Source organism: Dromiciops gliroides, chromosome 2 (genome assembly GCF_019393635.1).
Source record: "Dromiciops gliroides isolate mDroGli1 chromosome 2, mDroGli1.pri, whole genome shotgun sequence".
Lineage (NCBI taxonomy): Eukaryota > Metazoa > Chordata > Mammalia > Microbiotheria > Microbiotheriidae > Dromiciops > Dromiciops gliroides.
Genome location: NC_057862.1, coordinates 320677607 through 320703510, shown reverse-complemented (window position 1 = coordinate 320703510; position 25904 = coordinate 320677607). Strand labels below are relative to the sequence as shown.

The following is a 25904-nucleotide window of genomic DNA, read 5'->3' as shown; positions in this document are numbered from 1 at the left end:
GGACTCAGATGACTCCAGGGGAGCACGGCCCTCCTTTACTTAAATCCAATTCACTGCAAGTCATGACATGATCCTGCAGATATGATTGGGGTTTTTTTGAGAATGAACAACAACAACAACAATAACAACTACAACAGTAGCAGGGCTACTAAATCCCCACTCATATTTCACTCTATGGCTTACAAAGCACTTTATATAAGTGATCAGAGGTAGCTCCAGACAGACAGACATCTTGCTCCCATCTGAGTTAGCCTTTTAAGCCAAGATGCATAAGTTTTGTTTTGTTTTGGTGAGGCAATTGGGGTTAAGTGACTTGCCTAGGGTCGCACAGCTAATAAGTTGGTAAGTGTCTGAGGCCGAACTTGAATTCAGGTCCTCCTGACTCCAGGGCCAGCGCTCTATCCACTGTGCCACCTAGCTGCCCCAGATACATAAGTTTTACAAAGCCCAGGCATCCAGCTTTGGCAGGAAAGACTCATACGTTCGTTGGGTCTCCAGGCAGTCACAGTCACAGATTCTCAGAGTTGGAGCAGGCCTTGCATGTCAGTTGCTCCTATACCACCTTGTTTGACAGAGGGGAAAACTGAGGTACAATTAGTGATAGTTGTAAATCTCAGGTCCTTTCCACTGAACTGTGTGTCTGCTTATGGAATAGGGATCAGGCCTTTTCTTATTCTTGTAGCTCTCCAGGGGTTCCTTGAATGGCTTCTCATTCCTCAACCCTTGTGGAGAGGTGGGTTCCAGTGGTACTCAATCGCAGAGGCATGAGAATATGGGAAATTGAGAAGAACCCGGGCCTGTCTGGGTTCAAATTTCCTGATAGGAGGGTCAGTCAATGAGATTCAGTCAGGAAGAAATGGATGCCTCAAAGAAGAATGAATAGGACATCCCCAAGGGGAGGATTTTGAGCCTGGATCTGTGCTCAACCCCCATGAATCTCATCTGTACAACCAGCTTCTGCATAAGATCTGCCCACTTTGACAGATACATCACTCTATAAAATGCTACCTTTGGGTTTAAGCAGTATTAGAGGAGACTCGCTCTAGCCCACACCTAAACAAGAATTCTTTCTACATTATACATGACAAATGGTCATCCAGCCTTTTCCTGCAGACCTCCTGTGAGATAGAACCCACTCATTACCCACCAAGGTGGCCCTTTCCAGTTTGGGATAGTTTTACTTGGAATGAAGTTACCCTGGCATAAAGCCTCAATTTGGCTCTCTGTAACTTACTCCTGTTGTTTTTACATCTGCCTTCTGGGGCCAAGTGAAAGAAGTCCAGCCTCTTTTCCACATAGCCCTTGAGAAGACAACTCTCATTTATCCCCTCCCCTCTCCTCCTTTAAGTCTTGTTCCATATTTAGGGCCTATTGATTGCATTTGAATCCCCCTGATCAAGTTGGATTCTTCACCTGTCTTCAATTGGATAATTTCTGCTCTAACAGAATCTGTTCTCTTGGCCCCACAGAGGCCCTAAGGCTAAGGCCTCACTTTTCTGCCTCTTTCCTCCTGTCTGGGCTGCTGTCTCCTCTCCTCCAAGCTATCTAGACCCTCACTCCCTGTCTCAACTTCTCAACTTAGTGTCCCCAACAGAAACCCACTTATAATTCCAGTCACTCCCGTGGGACCTCTGAGTACAACACTGAATTTTTATTCATACTACAGTGAGGGAACTGGTCTATGCACTGTGTGCCTCTACTGCACTGCTTTAGCCTCTATGGTTACCTTTGTGTCTTCCAGGATTCAGAAATTACAATATCCCCATCTGTTTTAGTGCCTCTAAGGCTCTTTTCATCCTGGGGTATGTGGGGTCAGACAGACTTCTGGCCCCGACAGTGTATACAATGACTTTTCTCCTGGTAAACTACTGAAGTACAGCAATGGCCCCTGGAGGGTGGGCTTCCTTTCTAGGATGAATGGGGAAGGTGAAGCTCACCTGAGACCAGGGCCCAATTCTCCATTGTCCAGGGCAGAGGTCCCGGTTACAAGCCCTCCTGCCCTCAGGTCGGGCCTCGTTGCAGTGCTTGGTATGGACTGAGCGATTGGTGTTATCGTGCAGGGGTTGGACACAGCGTACTGAGCGAATCTGGTAACCAGTTTTTCCACAGCTTTTGCTGCATGGCTCCCATTCTCCAGTGACCCACCTAGAAGAGCCAAAACCAAAAAAGGTAAACCCTCTGGCACTATCTGAGCTGTAGCCTCTTGGAGCCTACGTCTCCTTGCCATCCCTGCCATCACTCTCCTGACTTCCAACTTGGTGGTACAGGATAAAGTTCTGGGGATGATATAGGTAGACAAAAAGGAAGGAGAAAAGGGATGGATCCACAGAGGGTGGTGGGAGGAGAGCAACAGGCAGTGGTTCCTGGGAAGCCAAAGTGGAACCATTGGGGGATCCAAAAGTATTTTGGATTTGGATTGGGTGCCTTTGGTGGGTGAGAAGGAATAGACCATGGCTGGGGAACAACTGAGCATTCAGCTTGGCACAGTGCATACTTAATTCAGTAGGGCTCAGGGCCTGTCCAAGGAATCAGACGGCATGATAAGGGAATGAGTCAAGAGACCAACCAATATGAACACTATACAAGAGGGAACAGACTGTTTTGCTTGAGTTCAGAATTATTAATGCCCTATGCACTCCTGCCTTCCACCCCAAGGCCTTGAAACCCCCAACCCCTCTCTAGTGTCTTATATGGCCAGGACTCCCTGCCTTGCAACTTGATATCCTATATATCTCCACCGTGATACTGCATGAACCCCCCTCTTATCTTTTATCCTTCATCCCTCTAGGCTGACACTATGCATGCACCTTGGCTTCTACCCCAATCCCTGCTTGGTCTATCACTGTTCCCTTATATCTCACCCAGACACTGAATATCCCTAGCCCTTGTCTCAATGTCCCAAATGGTCCTACTTTACACAGCCTCATTTCTCTGACTTCATGCCCTACATATCCCTGCATGGCTCCCATTCTCCCTGAGGTCCTGGATGCCAAGAGCAGTGATGGGGAGTCAGAAAAAGAAAATGTAAAGCCCCATTGTGAGAAATTTACTGATACAGATAAGGGTAAAAGTCTAGGGGTGCTTCATATACCCAGGGTAAATCCTATGACCCAAATCCACCTTTATGTAGTTGGGCTTTTTCCATTCTGTATTTGGAGATGAGGGAAATGCTATGAAATGCATTAAGATCTTAGCACCAGGGGAGGCAAAAAGCCAGATCTTTTAAGCCCAGGCCTGATTTCACATGTCTAGTGATGGGATAGAATTTTCACCAATGGGCTATTTATAGAGTAAGCTTATATAGTGAAATACTATTGAGCAGGCTGTAGTGTAGAAATATTGTGTTTTGGCAGAGGTTATTCAAAGGGAAATGGTTTAATACAGTGGAAAGAACACCACATTTGGAGTAGAGAATATTAAGTTTGCCTAGAGCTTGGATTTGAACCTGAATTCTAAGGCCACATCTATGTTCTCAGGTCATTTCCATATCTGACAATTTATATTCTGAGGTGTTCTTCAGTTCCAACATTCTATTTCCTTGGGTATCTTTCAGCTCTGACATTCTACATTCTAAGGTTTCTTGGTCTCTTGGTCTTTTGGTCTGTCTGCCTGTCTGTATCTGTGTCTCTGTGTCTCTCTCCCTCTCCCTGCAATTGGGGTTAAGTAACTTGTCCAAGGGTCTGAGACTGGATTTGAACTCAGGTCCTCCAGACTCCAGGTCCACTGCTCTATTCACTGAGCCACCTAGCTGGCCCTCTAAGGTCCCTTCTGATGTTTATAATCTAAGAATCCTCCAGCATTCTATTCTGGCATCTTCCACAGATTCAGAGAGTCTATGACAGGAGGACCAAGCCTGTGCTGACGAATCTCTTGATGATGCTTATTTGTTGTGCCTCTGTGGGGTCTTGGAGGGGAATGTAGGGGGCTTAGGCTTTCTGGATAAATGGGAGATCAGTTACTTCCACTGAAGAAGAAAGGCAGGAGAGGGTTGTGCTCATCTGTCCAAGCAGTACTCTCTAGTAGCCACAAATTAGGGGTGTGTGTGTGTGTATCCCTGGGTCATGGATGAACAAGAGTGGGGTGATTAGGACATCTCAGAAAGATGACCCCTGAGCTTCTCACACAGAGCTGTCTAAAGTTTGAAAGGAACCTTAAAGGCTATCCAGCCCAGAGGTCTCAAACATGCAGCCTGCAGACTGCATTTGGTCCATCACACTCTGGAGGGCAGCCTGAACTAGATTAAAATATGATTGAGAAATTTTAGAAAACAAACAAGAATACAATAAAACACAGATAGTGTTAAAATCTCAGTCAATATGTACCTGTACGTATCTCTATGTATGGTTTAGTGGTTCCTGTTTCTATATGAGTTTGATACCACTGATCTAGTCCACCTCTCTCATTGTATAGGTGGGAAAACCAATACTCAGATTGGTTAAATGACTTTCCCAGAGTCCAACAGGTAGTAAGTAACTGAGCTAGAAGGGGCCTTAGAACACAGACTTGAAGAAACCTTAGAAAATAGAATGTCAGAGATGGAAAGGGCCTTAGAACATAAAATGTCAGAGCTGGGAGGGGCCTTAGAAATCATTGTGTCCAGGGGACAGCTAGGTGGTGCAGTGGATAAAGCACTGGCCCTGGATTCAGGAGGACCTGAGTTCAAATCCAGCCTCAGACACTTGACACACTTACTAGCTGTGTGACCCTGGGTAAGTCACTTAACCCTCATTGCCCTGCAAAAATAAATAAATAAATAAAAATCATTGTGTCCAGCCAGGACATCAAGTCCCAGGAGAGGAAAGTGTTTCAGTGAATGAGTGGCAGACAAGGACTAGGAAAGTGGGAAGGAGAAGAGAATAATCATTTACATAGCACCTACTGTGTGTCAGACACTGTGATTTGTGCTTTATGAATATTATCTCATTTGATCCTTATGACAACCCTGTAAGGGAAGTGTTGTTATTGTCTCCATTTTAAAGTTTAGGAAACTGACGCAAACATAGATGCCAAGCTCAGGGTCACCTAGCTAGTAAGTATCTGAGGCTAGATTTGAACTCAGGTCTTCTTGATTTCAGACCCAGAGCTCTACAGACTGAGCCATGTAGCTGCATCCCAGATCTAGAACTGGGGTCTTCTGACTCTCTGTCTAGTGCCTTCCCCAAATGTTCCATCTGGTCTGCAAACCTTTGCTGAGGGTCCGGTGTCCCCTAAGAAAACCAACAATTTCCCAACTGTACATCAATTCAAATCTGCCCTTTATCCTCAAAACAGAAGTCCCCCTCTGGCATGACAATAGTTTTCTCCCATCTTTGCTAAGATTGAGAGACTCTTCATCCCTATTTCTCCCCATCCCCACCCTGTGAATCTTCACAGTCATATTTCCTTCAAAGGTCAGGCCCCCCCCAAGGTACTTTGTCCATCCCTTCCCTTAAATATATAGCAAGTATATGCTATAGCATCCAGGGCTCTCTCTCTTATCATTCCTAACTTTCCCTTTAGTCCTGTTATTGTGGCTGTTTTCCTCAGAGATTTCCCAGTGTAATGGGTTGCCTCTTATATGAAGAGACAACCATGGCAAAATGAGGGAAAAAGCAGTCATCTTCAACATTTTTTTTTTTGCAGGCCAATGAAGGTTAAATGACTTGCCCAAGGTCACACAGCTAGTAGGTGTCAAGTGTCTGAGGCCGAATTTGAACTGAGGTCCTTCTGAATCTAGCTGCCTGCAGTCATCTTAAAGTCAGAAGACCAGACTTGGAGTCTCCTCTCTAACACTGAACCACCTGTGTTATCTTGGGCAGGGTCCTTAAAGCACCACGAGTCTGGTTCCCTTATCTAGAAAGTAAGAGGCTTGATGGGGACAGTCTGTCCACTTCCTAACTCCCTACAAGTGGCTGCATCCAGTTTTCTGCTTAGAACTGAGTTTGGTTGGACCTGAATTGAAGTTAAACACCAGCAGTGTAAAACCCTGTGCTAAAGCACTTCAGTGGAATTCCAGCAAAATGACTGGAGAAGGGTCAAGTGCCCCAAGAGACACAGAGTGTCTTACTTTTCCTATTTTGAATACCATTAAATACTGAACCCTGACCCCACCCCTACCCCAACATCATGGTAGCATTGCTAATGGCCCAGGTTCTAGGGCTTGGGAGCCTGCTTTGTGGCATTACTCTAGGGCAGTTTACATGTATTCTGTATGAATGTGTATATATATTTATATGTATATATATGTATGTATGTATATATACATACACACATACACATACAAGTGTATACACATTTATGTTTATATACATGTATGTATATGCATATGTGTGTGTGTGTGTGTACACATACACACACATGTTTGGAGTAAGGAAGACTCCTCTTTGTGAGTTCAAATCTGACCTCAGACACTTACTAGCTATGTGACCCTGGGCAAGTCACTTACCCCTGTTTGCCTCGGTTTCTTCATCTGTAAAATGAACTGGAGAAGGAAGTAGTAAGCCACTCCAGTATCTTGGCCAAGAAAACCCAAAATGAGGTTATGGACAGTTAGACATGACTGAACAACACCTGTTTGACCTTGACAAGTATTTCTGGACTTCAAAGGGAAGGGGGAAGGGAACATGTGTCCAATCACCAGGCCTTCACAAATGCTCCTTGTGTCTTTCTTTGACTTCTAAGTATTGTTCCACAGACTCTCTGGACCTCAGAGAGCATCCGGTCTAACTCATACATGAACAGGAATCTCTAACGTTCCCATGGAGTGCATCCTAATCTCCATTTGAAGACCTCAAGGAATGGGGATCTGAGTACCGCTTAAGGCTATCCATTCCATTTTTGGACAGTTCTAATTGTCAGGAAGATTTTCCTAAGTTGGACCTGAAGCCTGATTGTCTGCACTATTTGCCTGTACCTCCCAGTTCTGTCCTCTGAGGCCAAGCAGAAAAGTCTACTACTTCTTCTACGTTATGAGCCTCTGAAATTCAAAAACAATAAAAGGACCCAAAGTTTTGTTTTTTCAGGCCAAATATTTCCAGTTCCTTTGACAATTCTTGTATGGGATGATTTCCATTCTCTCTACCATCTTGATCTTGGTTGCATTCTTATTGGACCTTACCTAGCTTAGTATTTTCCCTCCTAAAATATGGCATTTGGAACTGATCATAGTAGTATGACCATGGGAGGGAATAATAATAATACTATATAACACGTTAAGGTTTGCAGAGCTCTTTATATATGCTATCTCATCTGATACTCACAATCACCTTCTGAAGTAGGCACTATCATTATCCCCTTTTTAAAGAGCAGGGAACAGAGGCACAAAGAGGTTCAGGGACTTGCCCAGGATCACATGGCTAATAAGTGTCTGAAGCAGAATTTGAATTCAGGTGTTCCTCGTTCCCAATCAGGAGCTCTATCTACTATGAGACCTTGTTGCCTATGGGAAAGCATCAGTGTTATAATCTCCCTTGTTCTATACATCTGACCTCAACATCCAACAGAGAGAACTGACTTCAGATCTCTGAGAAGTCAGGTTAGCTCATCCTGGACTCCGCCTCATTCCCCTCCTCAGAAGCCCTGTGGTCACTATTAAAAAGATTGCTAAAATAAGGAGAAAAATCATTCTAACAGGAGTAGCTCCTTGAAGACTTTTTAAATCCAGCCCCAGAGAAGCAGGCTAATGGTTTAAGGGTAAGGGTTATCAGGTAATTGTCCCTAATGAAGATTTTCTGCTCCCACCTGTCCACATCTCCACTAACAGGGAACACTACTGTGTAGATATGGTTCCCTCAGGGCTCTAGGGGACCCGGAGAGGACGCAGGGAGCCTGTTACCCTAGGCTTAGAAAGAAGGCCTTTCTTACCCTTTCTAGGGAAAACAGGAGGTCTGACCTGTGTCTCGGGCAAGGGGGTAGGTGAAGGGGGTAGAGAGGAAAGGAGAACACTTACACTGGCTGAGAACATTCCTGAAGGTTGCATGCTCTGCGAATTGGCTTAGGCTTTGCAATGGAGTCACAATTACTACGATGCACCATCTTGTGGTCCAGTTTCCTACGACAGCCATATCTAGTAAGCTGGAAACCTTGGTTAGCAAAAACAAAACATTGCAGAAGAGTTTATTTGTTATTGCTCAGTCATTTCCATTGTCTCCGACTCTTCCTGACCCCATTTGGGATTTTCATGGCAGAGATATTCGAGTGGTTTGCCATTTCCTTCTCCAGCTCATTTTACAGATGAGGAAACTGAGGCAAACAGGATTAAGTGCTTTTCCCAGAGTCACATAGCTATTAAATGTCTGAGGGAGGATGGGAACTCAGGAAGATGAGTCTTCCTGGCTCCAGGTCCCAAATTCAATTCACTGCACCACCTAGATTCCCTAAGAGTTCATTTACATAAAGACAATTTGAAAAAAAGTCTCTCTCGGTTTCAGACCTGTAATGATCTCCATCTGAACCCAGTCACCAGGAATTCCCTTTTTTATCCTAATGTATTTTATAATACCTGAGCATAGAATACAAAGAGTCTCCACTGGCTAACACCTGTTGTGCAAGATCCAATTGCTGAGCCAGATACCAGATACCAAACAACTGAATTCCATAAATAGAATGTGCTTCTCTTTCCCAGAGTAGTGAGGGTTTTATCCAGATTAGACTATGCTGTGCTCCTCCCATATAGCATGCCTCATTTGCAGGGATATTTTTGGGGCCAAATTCTCCCTTGCTTATGTTTTCTATCACTTTAATACAACTAGCTTTGCTTCTGCATTGATTCACATTGCCATGGTGTTGCCCACCAGCTTAGTCCCTCCTAAGTCTAGGGAAAGGAAGACAAAGTAGGGGAGGGAAGGAGGAAGAGAAGGAGAGGGAGGGACAGAAGGAGAGAGGGAAATAGGGATGGAAGGAGGGATGGAGAGAAAGAGAGAGAGAGAAAGAGAAAGAGAGAGAGAGAGAGAAAGAGAGAGAGAGAGAGAGAGAGAGAGAGAGAGAGAGAGAATATGAACGAGCACTTTCCGTGTTGCCATGACAATTACTCTGTTTATTATTGGTATCAACAGAATTCACTGGCCTATGGAGCCTCTACCCTTCTGGTGCTTCTCATGCAGGTGACTATGGAAGGTTCATGGACAGATGACATCTTGGAGCCTGAGAGTTGAGGGTGTGGCTGGAAACTGAGTCTATCTCATACAACTTCCAACAGTATCCCTGGCAAGGAGACATACAACCTTGTGCCTGAGTACTTCCAGTGATGGGGAGCTTACTACTGATTGATCAATACATTCCATCATTAGACAGTTCTGATCACTAGGATAATTGTGCCAAAGTCTTAATATGACTGTAACTTTCCCATATTTGTTCCAGTTCTGTCCTCTAGGAACAATCAATTAACAAGCATTTATTAAATCCTGTCAGGCACTAGGGATAGATACTAAGACAAAAATGAAACAGTTCCTGCCTTAAGCTTCTATTCTTTCAGGGGAAACAACAGGGGAATTGGGCTATGACACCCAAGGGTTTTTCTAACTCTAGATGTGTATTCATGAGCCTTTATACATATATAAACAGGTAGAAAATATATACAAATGGGTAATTTCATGTGGAAGGCTCTAGTGGCTGAAGGGGGTGGGGATCCAGAAAGATCCAGAAAGTTGACTCTTGAGCAAAGCTTTGACAGGAAGGAGGGATGAGAAGAGATCATAGTGAAGAGGGGATACATTCTAAGCCTGGGGGACAGCCTGGACAAAGGTATGGAGGTGGGAGATGGGTAAACAAGTGTGTGATAAACAAGAAGAATGCTAGTTTGGCTGGTCTGAAGAGAGTGAGAAGGCAAGTAATATATAATAAATTTAGAAAGGTAGGTTGGAGCCAGATTGTTAAGAGCTTTAAATGCCAGAGAGAGGAGCTTGTATTGAACTCTAGGGATAATAGGGAGCACCTGGAGCTTATTGAACACTGGAGTGACCTGGTCAGATCTGTACTTTAGAAAAAACACACTTTGACAGCTGTGTAAAGAATGAATTAGTACCTGAATGCAAGGAAACCAGCCAGAGGCTATTATAATACTCCAGGCAAAGGATGATCAAGGATTGAAATAGGATGATGATTGTGTGACTGGAGATCAGAGGAAGGATGTGAGAAATTTCTACTTTGGTACTATGATCCCCAAAATGACCCATCCAAAAAAGGAACTCCTTATCTTTCTCTTCAAACTTACTCCATTTCTTAACACCCCTCTGTCCGTATCCATCTTGGCCAACACCACCACCATCTTCTCTGTCACTCCTAAAACTCTGACTCCTCCCTCTACTTCCCCTCATCTCTTGAGGAGGATTTTTTTTTCAACCCCAATAGCTTTTCAGTCACCAAGTCCTTTGGATGATTCACACATAAGGTTTCTCCCATTAATTTCTTTTGCTTCTTTTCCATTTCTCCTGCCTCTGAGTCTAGGCCCTTATCATCCCATGCTCAGACCTGACAAGGACCATCAAACTTTTGTTTTAACATTTCCAGAGATGGGGAACTCACCATCTCTTTACTCAGTCTGTTTTGCTTTAGGACTGCTAGAGAAGTTTTTCCCTCTGTCTCAAGACCCTAATTCCCTTTTAAAATGTAGCATTTATGGTATTTATTATTCACATCACTCAATCTGGCCCTTCATCTTGTTCCTTTTTCATCATTACTGAAATATTTTCTATCTGTTTCCCCCATGACACTGAGTGATCCTGGAAGACAAGAACCAGGTCTCAGGTCTTCTTCTCTTGCTTCCCTTATTGCAAAGCTCCCTTTCTGAATGACAGTAAAGCACTTACCTCCTCCACAGGGCTTGGAACACTGAGTCCATTTCTTCAGGGCCCACTCATGGCTCACAGAGTCTTCCACAACATTGTTGTTGTCAACATTCAGGGAGTCTTCATGGATCATGTACTTGTAGGTCAAAGAGATCTTGGCATCGCCACGAGGAATGACCTAAGTATATGGATGGATGCCATAGCCAATTTAGAATACATTTACAAGGCATGCCCCAACTTTTCTCTAGGTGACTGACTCACCCTCCCTCATAGTACTTGGAGGAAAGGGGAAGAAAGTTTAGACCCTTAAGATAAGATCTTTCCCCATCCCAGGATGTACTAAGTGGTCATTTGGGAAGCCTAGTCTGAGATGGGGTGGACTAGAATTCTAACTTCTTTTTTTCATGGGGTATCTTCTGTCTTATATTACTTTATCATTGCTGGCGCTTTTCTCTTGTTTATCAGGGATGTTTACTCACTAAAGGGACATGTTCCCAGATTCTGTTTTGAACAAATGTGCATCCTTTCAATTTAGTTGAGGGAAAAGAGGAAGGACAAGGGCAAGATCCGCCCCTCCCCCCTCGCCCCAATGCCACCTAGGAGGGAAGAATCACATTTACTTCAGATGAATTCTCTCCCCTGCCTCCAAGCCCTTGTAAATTCAAGCCCTTGATCTCCATGCCCTCATACATGGAATGTCCTCTCTCTCATCTCTGCCTCTTAGAATGCCTCATTCCCTTTAAGGCTCAGATCAAATACTATCTCCATTAATTCCTTCCATGTTGCTAGTTCTTTCCCTACCTCTCTTGTCATTACAGTGTTTTTGCATATATCTTATATATTTATCAATGAATATGTTGTCTTCCCAGTAGACTATATAGTTCTTGAGACAGAGAAATGTCTCACTTTTATAATTATATCCCCCTCACCAAGCAGAGTGCCTTACACATAAGAGATACTTAGTAAATGTTGTCAATTAATTTATTTATTGGTGTTAATCTTGCCTGTACAGAGCAAAACACCCCAGTGAATCACTCTAGTTATCCTGAGACCCCATGACAAAGGATTGTATATGGCCATCTGCTCCAGGACTATTTCTAATCTAAATTTATAGAGAAGCCAATTCTAATCTACCCTCCCACCCACCATTCCAGCTGTTAAGATCTGCTGTGAAATATTGTGAGATGATCTGCTGTGAATGACTTGGTTATTTTCAGCAATTCAATGATCCAAGACAACTTTGAAGGTCTTATGAAAAATACAGACCATCTACATACTGATGGTATTTTAATACAGATTGAAGCATAATTTTCTTGTTAGTTCCTTTGCCTGAAGTTTTGTTTTTGTCTGTTTTCTTTTACAACCTGGTTAATGTAGAAATGTTTTACATGACTGTTCATGAATAGCTTATATTAAATTGCTTGAGTTCTTGGGGCAGGGAGGGAGGGAGGAAGAGAATTTGGAACACAAAGTTTAAAACAAAATTTATGTCAAAATTTGTATTTTACATGTAATTTGGGAAAATAAAATTCTAAATATAAAATTTAAAAAAAAGATCTGCTGTGAACAACAGAGGGTGAATAGAGTTGTGTGGTAGTAAAGATCTGCACTGTGGAACTTATGGCTAGAAAGGGTCAGAAAGAGAATTTCTACACATGAATGTTCAATGGGAGCAGTTTCTTTGAGAACTGTGAAGATTTCAGTAACTAGACTGTTTCAAATACATGTCATCAAGACAATAACTGGTATATAGGAACAAACTTCAGAGTAGCTATTTTGTACCTATACAAGTAAATTAAGGACAAAGAGAATTAACTCAACCTCAAGAAGTCATATCCCTGTGGCTCTCAAACAAACCATCAACTTCATCTGACCTCTATTCTCCAAGAATGGCTGGACACATGAGATGGATTAAAAAGAAACCCCATTTTTCTTTGTGACTTATGGCTATGGTTGTAGCCATACATTGGGATAAAGAATCCCAGTGGTCCCAGTAGTCATTACAATTGCCATTTGGGTATTGGCCAAGCTGAGGGATGGGTCTACAGAGATCCCAGGAGAAGAGTAAGTAAGGTCTTGGAAGAGACCTTCTTGAATGTGTTTTTTTTTATCATGTGGCTCAATGCTATTGGGAATAATTAGTTCAGTCAGTCTGAAGGTCCCTTTATTTACCCTGATGTTCTTTTACTCCTAAAATCTTTTTTTGTCTTCCTCATCTTGGATTTGGATGGTTAATATGGTGATTTGCGTGTGACCAAGGGTTCCTGTAGGCTATGCCTTTAGGGAATAGAGTCTATCAAGTTTTATCAAATTGTAAAGGTGGTAGATGTCTGTTCTGAGGCCTGGCCTAGTCAAGTATGGAAAGGCTTGTTATCACAAGGTAGGCTCCTAGGTGATGAATTCATTAGCCACACTTCCTCAATTCTTCAGGCTGACACTTGGACAAAAGATACATTTTCCATTGCCAGTCTCAATGGCAAAGCCTTTCCAGCATGGTAGAACCCACAGTACCTGGAATTTTTTTGGAATAGCCTTTGAAAACTCAAGGTCACTACTCTATGTCAGGAACTCTATTAAGCCCTAAGGATACATACTCAAAATTGAAGTAGTCTCTGCCTTCGAGGTGCTTACATTGTGATGGGGGAGACAACATATTAAAAAAAATAGGTAAATATAAGAAAGGAATCTCAGAAGGGCAGGCACTAGAAGCTGGAGGTGGAGGACTGGGAAAGAGCTCTTGCTGAGGCAGCATTTGAGTTGAATCTTGAAAAGATCCAGGGATTCTCAAAGGCCCTTGACCACACCATAATCAGGAAACAGCATAGGACTTCAGTGGAGAGCAACTCATTTGACTGACACAAAATACAAAATGGCACTCGGTCCTGGGTAGTACCCTTTTTCTTCTGTCACTTCTCTTTTGCTGGGACCCCCTGGGCTTCCTAGTATGCTAGAAGTTCTAAAATATCCAAATTAGTGTTTATTATTAGAGTTGAGAATGATCCATAACTTAAAGATTGTTTATGATGATATTTAGTGGAGGTAATTTCCATCCAAACTAAAGCACAGACCTTGATCCCTAGGGGAGGAGTAGGAACATCAGCACAGGAGAGGGAAGGCTACTCATAAGGCCTTTCCACCCAGCATCCTGGTTGAGAATTTGCCAGAACATTTTCCACCACTGCCCACATAACCACTTTGAAATGGTAGTCACTTAGCAATGGCTGCCATTTCCTTTCCTTGTCTGTCCCACTCCTCAGGAAGGCAATAAATCATGAGATTTAGAGCTGAAAGGGATCTTAGATGTCAATTCCCCCACTTTATCATTGAGGAAAGGGAGGTTCAGTGAGGTTAAGCCCTAGTAAATAATGATAATAAGTATCAGAACTAGGATTTGAACTGGTATTGGGCCAGCTAGATAGAGCAGTGGATAGAGTGCCAGGCCTGGGATCAGGAAGACTCATCTTCACAAGTGCAAATCCAGCAAGTCACTTAATCCTGTTTACCTCAATTTCCTCATCTGTAAAATGAGTGGGAGAAAAAAAAATGGCAAATTACTTTAGTATCTTTGCTAAGAAAACCTCAAATGGGGTCATGAAGACTCAGACATGATTGGAAAAAAAGAGACAACTCTGATCCCAAATGCTATGGTCTTCTTAGCACACCACAACAGGGTCTAACTTTAGGGTGACCTGAGGCTCCCCAGAAGTAGGAGAAGTTTGTAGGCATTCAATGAATTCTGGGAAACTAAAAACCACTGCTCAAGGGGAAGGCCCTGGGGAAAAGAAACTGACAATTATGACAACAATAAGATCATTCCAGAAAGGCTCAGAAGAATATATTAGGACTCCTGAGAAAGTCTAGAATTCTAAATGTCCACCCAGCTGAATGTATTATTCCATGTTTGAAGATGCTTTTATTTCCTGGAATCTCTCCATCCAGGGTGTCTAGCTATGGTCCTGGCATCACTTTCTCTTATCCCATCTCCAACATTGTCCTTATGTTAATTTTATATATAATTATTTTATGCTTATTATATACTTATTGCAAGTTATCTCCCCTAGTAGAATGTAAACTCCTTGAAGGCAGGAACTATCTCATTTTTGCCTTTGTATATCAGTTCTTAATAAATGATAGTTGATTGATTGTCTGACACATAGCCAACAGAAGTTAAAAGATGATTTTTGAAGTGAATGAATGGGAAGTCTTGGGTTTCCTCAGAGAGATCCAGAAGTTCCCCACTTGCCTTCAAACTCACCAGTACTGTTATGGCACCATAGAGAGGGCCCATCGTCTGGACAGTTTCTCGATCATCATCATTTCGATATTCCCATTCCACACCCATGTCAATGAAGACCTTGGAATCAGGAACCAAGTTTTCCTCATTCAAAACAAACTTCCCCGTCTCTTGGTTCTTGATGGCTGGGGATCCAAAAGAGAAATTGCCCCCCAAGACCCCCATCCAAAGTCAGGGCTTGGCCAATATGGGAGAAGGGAGAACACTGAATCAGAATAATGTCTTCATTTTGCCAGGGAAGTCAGAACAGGCCCAGGCTGTCAACCTGTGCTCAAAGGTTCAGGGGCCTCAAACCCCCTTGGTCAAAGCATTCTATTGACAGAGTAGTTGAGGCACTTGGTTTCCCTGTTTCCCATACCCTCAGCATATGCACATGTGCTTGCCCCCTCTGGAAGCAAAGGATACAGCATTTAGCTGTATCCACTCATAATTCTGTTGCATTGCTTGCTAAAGGTCCCATTCTTGAGATCATGGAGTTAGAAAGGATCTTTTTTTGAGACAATTGGGGTTAAGTGACTTGCCCAGGGTCACACAGCTAGTAAGTGTTAAGTGTCTGAGGCCGGATTTGAACTCAGATCCTCCTGAATCCAGGGCCGGCGCTCTATCCACTGCACCACCTAGCTGCCCCTAGAAAGGATCTTTGAGACAATCTTGTCCAATCCCCATATTATACCAATGAGGAAACTGAGGCTCAGAAAGAGAGTGACTTGCTTGCTCAAAGTCCCACAGTAGATCTGGGCTATGGACATAGATTCTATGACTACAAAGATACTTTTCCTATAACACTAAGCTAACCATATCAAGAAACTTGACCAAATCTGCTATCATACCTCATGTGGTTCCTGGATTGAAAGAGATGGTCAGTGACTGCACCAGCATGTCAAAGACTAAAGAATATCCTCCTAGGAAGAGAACTGAGGCTTCCTGTTTGATGCTGCCTCGATATTTATTTATTTTTTTTTGCGGGGCAATGAGGGTCAAGTGACTTACCCAGGGTCACACAGCTAGTGTCAAGTGTCTAAGGCTGGATTTGAACTCAGGTCCTTCTGAATCCAGGGCTGGTGCTTTATCCACTGCGCCACCTATCTGCCCCAGATGCTGCCTCGATATTAATGAAGCTCTGCCTAGCTCCTGAAGAAGGGAGTGAAGGCGGGACCAGTACCAACACTCCTGTTCTTATGTCTCTGTTACAATAGGCTCACCCTACCAGAATAGACCCGGGGTATTTTAGGGGGATTGGGAGGAGATATTCTTCTTTGTAGCACTATCCACCAGGGGACTGCAAAAAATGTATAACGCAAATCACAGAACTACCTGGCATGCATGCTCCCTGAGAGTATGCTTACCTAAAGGGGGAAGACACCTCAATAGGTTGTGGAGAAGGAGTGGGAAGAACATTGGACTTTGACTTGAGTTCAAATGTTGCCTCTGCTTCCTACTATCTTTGTAACCTTGCAAATTTAAACTCTCTGGGTTTCCATTTTCTGCTTTATAAAGTAGGCTCTAAAGCTTTTCCCCTTCTGAATCTTAGGATCCTATGCAGGTACGAGCCTCAATGCCAACAAAGTAGCTGTGATAGGTTTATCCTAAATGCTAGAATACGAAACTGTTACTAAGATAGAGGTTTGAATGATTTGTGGGTAGAACAAATGGGTCATTAGCAATGCATCCAGTCTGGTTAAAAAATATCTATGAGAATCTCAATCAGTTCCATCACAGTGAAATAGAAGACTTTTAATTAGCATTCAGGTGAATGATAGATGATCAGAGCTGGGGGTGTCCTCTAATCCTCTAATCCAACCACCTGCTTACAAAAATCACAGAATCTCAGAGTTGGAAGAGTCCTCAGAAAGCATCTAGTTCGACCTATACCTGTATGTAAATACCCTCTACAACATAGTCAAGAAGTAGTCACCCAGGCTTTGCTTGAAAGGCTCCAGTAAGAAGGACACTCCTGCTTCCTGAGGCAGTTCATTCTTCCCCTGGATAGCTCTAATTGTTAAGAAGTTTTCCTTTACTTTTCAAGGGAATTCCATTACTTTATCAAGTCTAAATCCACTCCTTTGTGTCTTTCATCTCTACTTGTGCTGCCCTCTGGGGTCTAGCAGAAAGAAGTACAATCCCTCTTCCACATACCTGAAGATTTTGTCCCTCTAAGTCTTTTCTTTCCCAAACTAAACTCCTCAGTTCATTCAACCACTTCTTTATCATCCTGGTTGCTGGCCCCATCCTGGCTACTTTCCAGCTTTTCTGTACACAATATTCCAAACATATCTTAATCAGAACAGAGTACAGCAGGATAATTATCTCCCTAGTCCTGGACATGAGAAGTCTCTTAATGCAGTCTTTTGGGTTTTTTCTTGCTACGTTATCATATTATTGAAGTGCTTGTATAAAATTGGCAATCCACTAAGCCATATAATTTTTAGATCTATTGCTGACATTCTTATTTTTCTCATCTTCTACTTGTCAAGGAGATTTTTTCATTTAATTGCAAGAATTTAAATTTATCCTTATTATATTTAATCTTATTAGAGCTATCTCAAGGTTGAGATTTATTTGGATTCTGAATCTTATCCAATATTTTCCAATATGTTTGCTATTCCTTCCAGCTTTATGCCTTCTGCAAATTTGATAAGCATGACATTTAGACCTTTATCCAAGTCACTGATAGAAATGTAAAACAGCACAGGGTCCAAGCACAGATCTGTGGGGGCATCTGCTTGAGATCTTCCAAGCTGACATCGAACCATTAACAACAACTTTGGGGGTTCATGTATTCTGAATGCATCTAATTGTGATACAACATTTTATATTTTTCAATGAAAACTGCATGAGAGACTTTATCAAATAATTTCCTAAAATCTAGGTAAACCATATCTTCATCATTCTCTATTACCAATCTAATAATACTAGGTTAAAAAAGGAATGAGTTTAGCCTTTCATGGTCTGTTCTTGAACCCATGAAAGCTCTTTGTGATCTTTACCTCTTTTTCTAGATGCTTTCTAACTCTCCCATTAATAATATATTTGAGAATTTTTACAGGAATCACATTCAAGTTCACTGACCGGTAGGGAACAGATTCTATTCTCTTTACCCCATTTTTGTTGCCCCTGAAAATCACAGACTAGCTTAGTAATGGTATTTTCAGTTTTCACTTATATAAGGATATAATTCATCTGATCCAGGCAACTTGAACTCATAAAGGGTAGCTAATGCACACGCACACACACACACACACACGCTATTAACTCACTGCTTACTTTAGATATCAACTCCTTATTAGCTTTTGTTTACTCTGTCCTCACTTGTTGAAAGATTGGTCTCCTTGGCAGAGAAAACAGAAGCAAAAGCAGAACTAAACATCTCTGTCTTCTTGTCATCTTTAATTATTATTGTCTGATCCAGACCAAGTAGTGTCCCTATCCCTTCTTTGAGTATCCTTCACCCCAATATATCATAACAATTATTTTGTTAAGCTTATCTTCCTCTATTAGCCTCAGTTCATTCTGAGTTTTAGAACTTTTGGCATTACTAGTAGGGGCCATATTGACCTTGGTATTTGTTCTCTGTGGTCAGTGAGTTCTCTGTGCAACAACACTTGTCTCTTTAGGCAAATCCCTCTTTTCTACTTCATCAGAACTGTTTTTCTTTTTCATAACCTGGGTTGTCTGTGGATGTTTTGCCTGCTGCTGCCTAGGTGTAATTTGGAATTGATGGAAAGAATGATTCCTCACTGCATGCTAAGTTGGCTTGAGGGGTTTGTTAAAGAGAGAGATTCTTTTCAATTCCTAATTTAAGAGAGGTCTATTCAATTCTAGATTCTCTTTTGGACCAGCTCCGTGGAGAGACAGACTTTGGAAGGAAGACATACAAGCAGAAGCCGACTCCTCCATATGTCTCTTATTTCCACCTTGTCTCCCTAGAGACTTTGGGAAATTTCTCCCCTTTTGGTTATTGTAGCTCCTTTCTTGGTTGAGCTAAGATATTTTGTTTCTCAGTATGACAGCTCATTTATTTATTTTATTTTCTAGTATTTTTGGGGTTTTTTTGGGTTTTTTTGTGGGGCAATGAAGGTTAAGTGACTTGCCCAGGGTCACACAGCTAGCGAGTGTCAAGTGTTTGAGGCCAGATTTGAACTCAGCTCCTCCTGAATCCAGGGCCGATGCTTTAGCCACTGTGCCACCTAGCTGCCCCCATAACTATCATTCTGGAAAAGGAGCCATGCCTACAAATATAAGCTAGGGGTACCTGTTCCCCTTTAGAGGATAGTGACCAGGAAAGCATTCCTGATGCATCGACCTCTTTGTATTGAGAGCTATTGTTTGCCTCTATGGTTATTCATACTTTGTGCATTTTTGTTGAAACATCTGAGGCCACAGGGTTTATTATAGCTTTTCTTCAAATTTTTTTTTAAGAATTTTATTCTTGAGAAATTTATATCCTTCTTAAGATGTTTTCCTAGTAGATTTTTAGTTCACGAGATCCCACCTAACCTTCCTCTAAACCCTTTGAAATATAATTTCCTCAAATCTAGGCAGGGTTCATGTCAGACTGTGCCTTCCTGGCATTTCTCTTCTCCCAATCACAAATGCTAAGATGTGGCACAATCACTTCATTCTCAAGGTTCTATCATTTCTACCCTGGGTTTTCCTTGCTGCTGAGAATCAGATACAGAATAAATGCCCTCCTCGTTAGTTCTCCCCCTTTTAAAGGAAAGAATTATTATTAAAGCAAGTAAAAAGGAGTACTATCTATGCTTTGGGCAGCGAAAGAAAAAAAGAAGTTGAGTACATTTCAGGATAGTTGGAATTTTCCATCACTATTTATCATACACATGTTCTAGACCTTTGGTAAATTGCTGAAATTCACCTACTTCTTTCTGTCCTGGTAGTCAGTAATATACTCCAATGAGAAGATTACTTTTGTTTTTTCTCAATTGGTCTTCATCCAAATATTCTCCAATATATTTCTTGTCTTTGGTTCCTGGACTTTTTTCTCACATTTGTTAATGTGTAATACATGTGTGCTTTCTCATATTTACGTATCTTGCTCCTTCTGAATAAAATATAGCCTTCCAAAGTCATCATCTAGTCATGGATCTCACCCTATCATTTTAATGATAACTACATTGAATTCATCTCCTTGCATTAAGATCACTTGTTCATTTTTCTGGTTATTCGTACTTCATGCTTTTTTTGTATAAACATCTGAGACCACAGGTTTTATTGCACGTTCTTTTTTTCTCAAGTGAATTTCAGTATCTATTCTTCTTACTACCATGTAACCACTTTCTGGGACATAGGCAGTTTTCTCTTTTTTCTGCCTTTTGAGTTTAAAATCCTTTTGTTTATATTTGTAAGGTTCCATGTAAGTATATTCTTATTAGCCATTGTTAAGTGGGCTCAATCCTCATCCAAGAACCCATCCTTCCCAAGTTTTAAGCTGTGGCCCAGAAATCCAAATTCCACCATCTGACCCAGTTATTCATTTACTTCCAAATCTGCCTTTTTCTTCTCCAGCCTTCAATCAGTAGCAGTGATAGAAAAACACCCATATCCCTACATCCTTCAGCTTTTTGCTTAAGACATCATAGACCTTTGCAGTGTTTTCTAGATTCATTCTGACACCATCAGATGTGTCCACATGATTCACCAAGAGTGGTGTAGTCATCATTTTTTAAATCTTGGGAGGCTCTCTGTTGTAACCTGGATAAATTGCAGACCTTTATCTTGTTATCAGCCACCTCAGAAAGCTTCTACATAGAGTTGTAAGCTACCACCACTCATTTCTTCTTCTGATATTTCCTGAATGATTTCTTACCTGATAAGATATCACAGTGCCTGACACACAGTAAGTAATTAATAAATGCTTGCTGACTGACTGATTCATGGCATCTGTAGATTCACAGAATCATTCCTTGGAGGGAATGAAGGTGCTTCTTCAACAGGGAGTACAGATCTCTTCTCTTTAGGAAGATCTGTAGGTCTGTTGCTTCACTGGTCCTTTTTCTCTTTTCTCTTCTGTGTATCATTCTCCCTTCCTACAACCTATACACAGGTTATGAAGCACCTAGTTGGTGCAATGGATTGAGGGCTGGAACTGGAGTCAAGAGGATCTGAGTTCAAATCGGCCTAGCTGTGAGACCCTGGGCAAGTCACTTAACCTTGTTTGCCTCAGTTACCTCATCTATAAAACAAGCTGGAGAAAGAAATGGCAAACCACTCCGGTCTCTTTGCCAAGAAAACCCAAAATGGGATCATGAGGAGTCAGACATAACTGAAAGGACTTTACAACAACTGTCTCTTTACATCCCTTATATCTTCATCTTTATTTTCACATTTAAGAAGTATTTCATTCTCACTGATAATGTGGAAAATACAGTCCTTGGGTCCCTTTGTGGAGAGAGACTGGCCTGTACTTTGAGCAGAAATAACAAACATTTGGCCAACAACATTGCACACTATATACAGGTTAGTGCAAAATTTGTCCTGTTCGCTACACTTACTGTAAGATCCTCCATTTTGACTTTAATGCTAGTAGGTTTCATGGAGAAGTGTTGTGAAAAACTACTCTTGGGGTGTCTTCAGCTCTGGAATTATTCCTCTGTTTCTCACCTTTTTAGCATCTTGACAACTCATCCAACCTCCTTTCCTTGTCTTAAACTTTACACTGTCTTATCAATACCCCTCCTCTTCCTCCTATGATTCATTTCTTCCTCACCTTCTTTTCTCTCTACTCTTCTTCTTAAGCTTGAGTCTTGAGTCCTCCTAAAATCCTTCTTCCTTTTCTTAAATGCTTCTGTTTACATTCTGCTTCTTCAAGCTTGTTTCTTTTCCACCTCACTCTAAGTTCTACTCTTCTCCTTCATTTTTTCCTCAAGTCCTCCCCAATCAAATTCAATCTCTGGTCTTCTTCACAATTTCTAAACACTCCCACAACCTGCCAAATTGAATTCACAATTCCTTCTCCTTCCCTTTATTTTTCTCAGGTCCCTACCTTGCTCTTTCTCCTCTTTAAACTTGTCCTACTGAAACACAGAGAATGATTTAACTCACACAATCATAGTTTGCATACTAAGGAAACTGGGGCCAAAGAGAGGATCAAACTTATCTGAGGTCACACATCAGGCAAGAAATGTAGCTGTGATCAGAAATCCTGTTATTGAGTTCATCTTTCTACCCCACCACACAATGCTGCCTCTTCTTATACAGGATCAGAAAGTGTGTGGGCACCTTTCAGCCTAGAGCCTATGCCTGGGCCATCTTCAGAGACAGTAAAGACCACCAACCCATCTTGGATGGTCTGGGGGAAGGCCATGTGGCATAGTACTAGAAAGACCACTAAGGTAAATGTCAGGAGACTGGAAACACATCTGCTTCTTTCTAGACATATGCCTTCTGATAAGTCAGTTTATCCCGCTGAGCCTCAGTTGTCACATTTATAAAATAGGGACAATACCACCTTGTCCTGGACACCTCACAGGGTCATTGAGAGAATCAAATGTAATAGTGGATGTGAAAGTGTTGGGTAGTTGAGTGGTACAGTGGATAGAGCTCCAGGACCTGGAGTCAGGAAGACCTGCATTCCAATCTGGCCTTAGACACTTACTATCTGGGTGATCCTGGGCAAGTCACTTAAACCTGTTTACTTCAGTTTCCTCATCTATAAAATGAGCTGGAGAAAGAAATGGCAAACCATTCCAGTATCTTTGCCAAGAAAATCCCAAAAGGGTTCATGAGGAGTAGGACACAGTTGAAAAAATGACTGAATAACAACAAAAAATCTGAAATTGCAGAGTGTTATAGAATTATGAGATAAGTTAAATACTCCATAGAATCATAGGACTGAGATCTGGAATGAATCTTAGACATCATCTGGTTCAACATCTTTATTCTGATGAAGAACTTAAGCCTAATGGAACTTAAATGACTTATCCAAGGCCATATAAGTAGCTGTGTCCTACTTGGGACCTAAATTCAGGCCCTCTGATTCAAAATCCAATTCTCTTTTCACTTTAACATGCTGCTTATAGCTATCCTATGGTGGCATGTAATATCTTGATGAGTAGTAAATTCCCTATTCACTACAGGGGAGGCAGGACAACTACTTGCTAGGGATGTCATGGAGGGAATACGGAATCTTGGAAACCCCATACCAAAGCATCTGGCTCCCTGATGGTCCCAGATTGTCTCCCAACTCAAAATATCCTCAAATTTGAAGGGGATTGGCTCACACAAGATCACTGGAATGGACTGTAGTTCATTTTCTAATCTTGGCTCATTCTCAGTCAATCTGAAAGCCCTAACTGCATTGTTGGCTTTGTGTTGTTATACCTCTATTCATAGCTAATCTAATTAATGTCTTTCTCAATTTTCCTCCCATGCTCACCCTCTAAAGGAAGGACCTCAGCAATATATTACATAACTCCTATGGAGTATTTACAAAGACAAGGCCCTCCATCTCAAATATAGAGGCCAACTTTAGGACTCACACTAATGCCAAGCCAGCCCTGTAAGAGACTCTGATGCCCAGAGCCATGACTTACACTCACCCAGGCTGTGAAGGGTAGAATCTGTCTCTTGTATGAGCAGGTGCCTTGCCCCAGCTGGGATTTCGAACATCTTGATGTAACCTTAATTAGAATATTTAAAGAAAAAAATGAGTTTATGATGGTCAAGTTATGGCTTGACTCATTCAAGGTGCTTGTGATGAGAGGAATAAACAAGAAGAATTATGCTGATTCTAATATCCATATGGTCATGATCACATGTACATATGAACACATACAATGTAGACAAGCAATATGTGAACACACAATATACATGTGTTCATGAAAGCTGGTGTTTCACAAGCAGAGCAATAACTAACCATAAGTGTGCCTGGAGTGAAATCTGTGTGTGTGTGTGTGTGTGTGTGTGTGTGTGTGTGTGTGTGTTTCCCCATTTGTCAGTTGTAGTAACTGAGTCAGTGAAATGAAGCCACTCACCCCAGGTCATTTGGCTCTAAGCCCTAGACCACAAGCTGTACAGGAAGCTCAGCAGATATTAATTGATAGCCATGATTATGGGTCCATAAACACATCTTCCCCCACGCCCTAGTAGGAGCACAGCCCTGTGCTACTTCCTGGGGATACCAGGCACTATTTAGCCACAGGTTTTCTTTCAGTGCCCGGAAGAGGAAGGGTAGGATTTAAGAAGGAGGCAACAACAACAACAACAAAACAAAGAAACAAACAAAAAGGAATCAGGCAAAAGGGTGGTAAGTGCATTCCAGGCAGAGCGGATGTTAGAGCAGAGATACAGAGGCTAGAGTGGACTTCCCAGCTATCTAGTTTGGCTAGAACTACAGAGTTTGTTCGGGACCAAATGAAGCTGCAAATGTAGGTAAAGGTCAGATTCAAGAGGGCCTGGAATGCTTGGCTGAGGAGTTGATTTAGAGTGGTGAGACTCTGTCCCTGACATAAGGCCTCCCAGAAGGTAGGAGGTAGTGACCAAGAGTGACAAATGGTATGACGCAGCCTCTTCTTGTACCAAGGTGAGTTGGCTAAAATAGACAGCTTCAGGGATAGGGTAGCATCGAAGGACAAACTGACTGAGAGGAGGCATGGCAGTTGTGCCCTTGTTCTTAATTAGCTCCCTGGGAATGAACAAATCAGTAGGTCAGAGTCTCAGCAAGCCTGAGTGATGGCATCTGAGAGGTAGAAGTCTGTGAAGTCTGAGGAAGAAAGTCTCAGAACAAGAAAGGCTAAGAGAAGAAAGCTAAGGTGGAGTCTAAGGGTTTGAGGCTGACATCTCAGGGGCACTGTTACACTGTCCAAAAACCAACACCTAGGAAAAAGGGCATGAATTAGGAGGCTGGGAGCAATTGTGATCATTCACATGTCATCTGCCTGAGTGATAATGCTTGATCTCAGAGGAGATGTACCTGGCTGTGTCAAAGTATTTCTTAGTAGTAGACCCATGATTTCATCAGTGCAGGCTCTGTCCCATGAGAAAAAGCCCTCTCCCAATGCAGAGCAGAATCTTCTCTGCAACATCTAGTCTTTGAACATTGCCTGGGGAGCAATGAGAGGTTAAATGACTTGCCCAAGATCACATAGCTAAGTGTCTGAAGCAAGACTTGAACTGAGGCCTTCCTGATTCCAAGGCTGACTATCCTCTATGCTACATTAGCTTATGATGATTCAAGCGAGTGATGAAAAGAGCTAAATATCCACAGCCCAATGATGGAGCGCTCTGTTTCTTTAGTCCTATATAGTAACCTTGGGCAGGTGTTGCCCAGGTAGGTAAATTTGAACAAACACCTCATCCCAATAACTTGGACTCAAACTTTTTTGTCTCAGGACTCCTTTATACTCTTAAAAATTATTGAGGGCCACTTTATGCTCTTAAAAATTACTGAACACCCAAAGAGCTTTTATTTATGTGGATTATATCTATCAATATTTCCTACATTTAAAATTAAAACTGATAAAATTAAAAATATTTATTCATTAATTTGCATTTAAAAATCATAACCCTATTACATGCCAACATAAATAACATTTTTAATAAAAATAACTATATTTTTCCAAGCAAAAATAATTTAAGTGAGAAGAGTGGGATTGTTTTACATATTTTTAAAAATATATTTAATGTCTGGAGATACTGGGATGTGTGAAGACAGCTGGATTCTTATAGCTGCTTCTGCATTCAATCTGTTATGATATCTTTTTTTTATTTTGGTTGAAGTATAGGGGCCTCACAAAAGTATATATAGTTGGAAAAGGGAGGAGTTTTTTAATAGGCAAATAATACTTTTATGAAAATAGTTTCAATCTCATAGATGCCCTGAAAAGGTCTCA

General features: G+C 41.8%; 1 protein-coding gene across 1 annotated transcript in view; it reads right to left on the bottom strand.

The window, feature by feature from the left end:
• ADAMTS2 (ADAM metallopeptidase with thrombospondin type 1 motif 2) overlaps window positions 1–25904 on the bottom strand; it is a 476618-nt gene that overhangs the window by 19992 nt on the left and 430722 nt on the right. Inside the window, exons 15-19 of the mRNA XM_043989764.1 lie at window positions 23613–23693; window positions 15019–15182; window positions 10785–10941; window positions 7928–8060; window positions 1938–2145 (exon numbers count right to left, since the gene is read on the bottom strand). Coding sequence (XP_043845699.1) covers window positions 1938–2145; window positions 7928–8060; window positions 10785–10941; window positions 15019–15182; window positions 23613–23693 — 743 coding nt within the window. The remainder of the gene's footprint in view (window positions 1–1937; window positions 2146–7927; window positions 8061–10784; window positions 10942–15018; window positions 15183–23612; window positions 23694–25904) is intronic.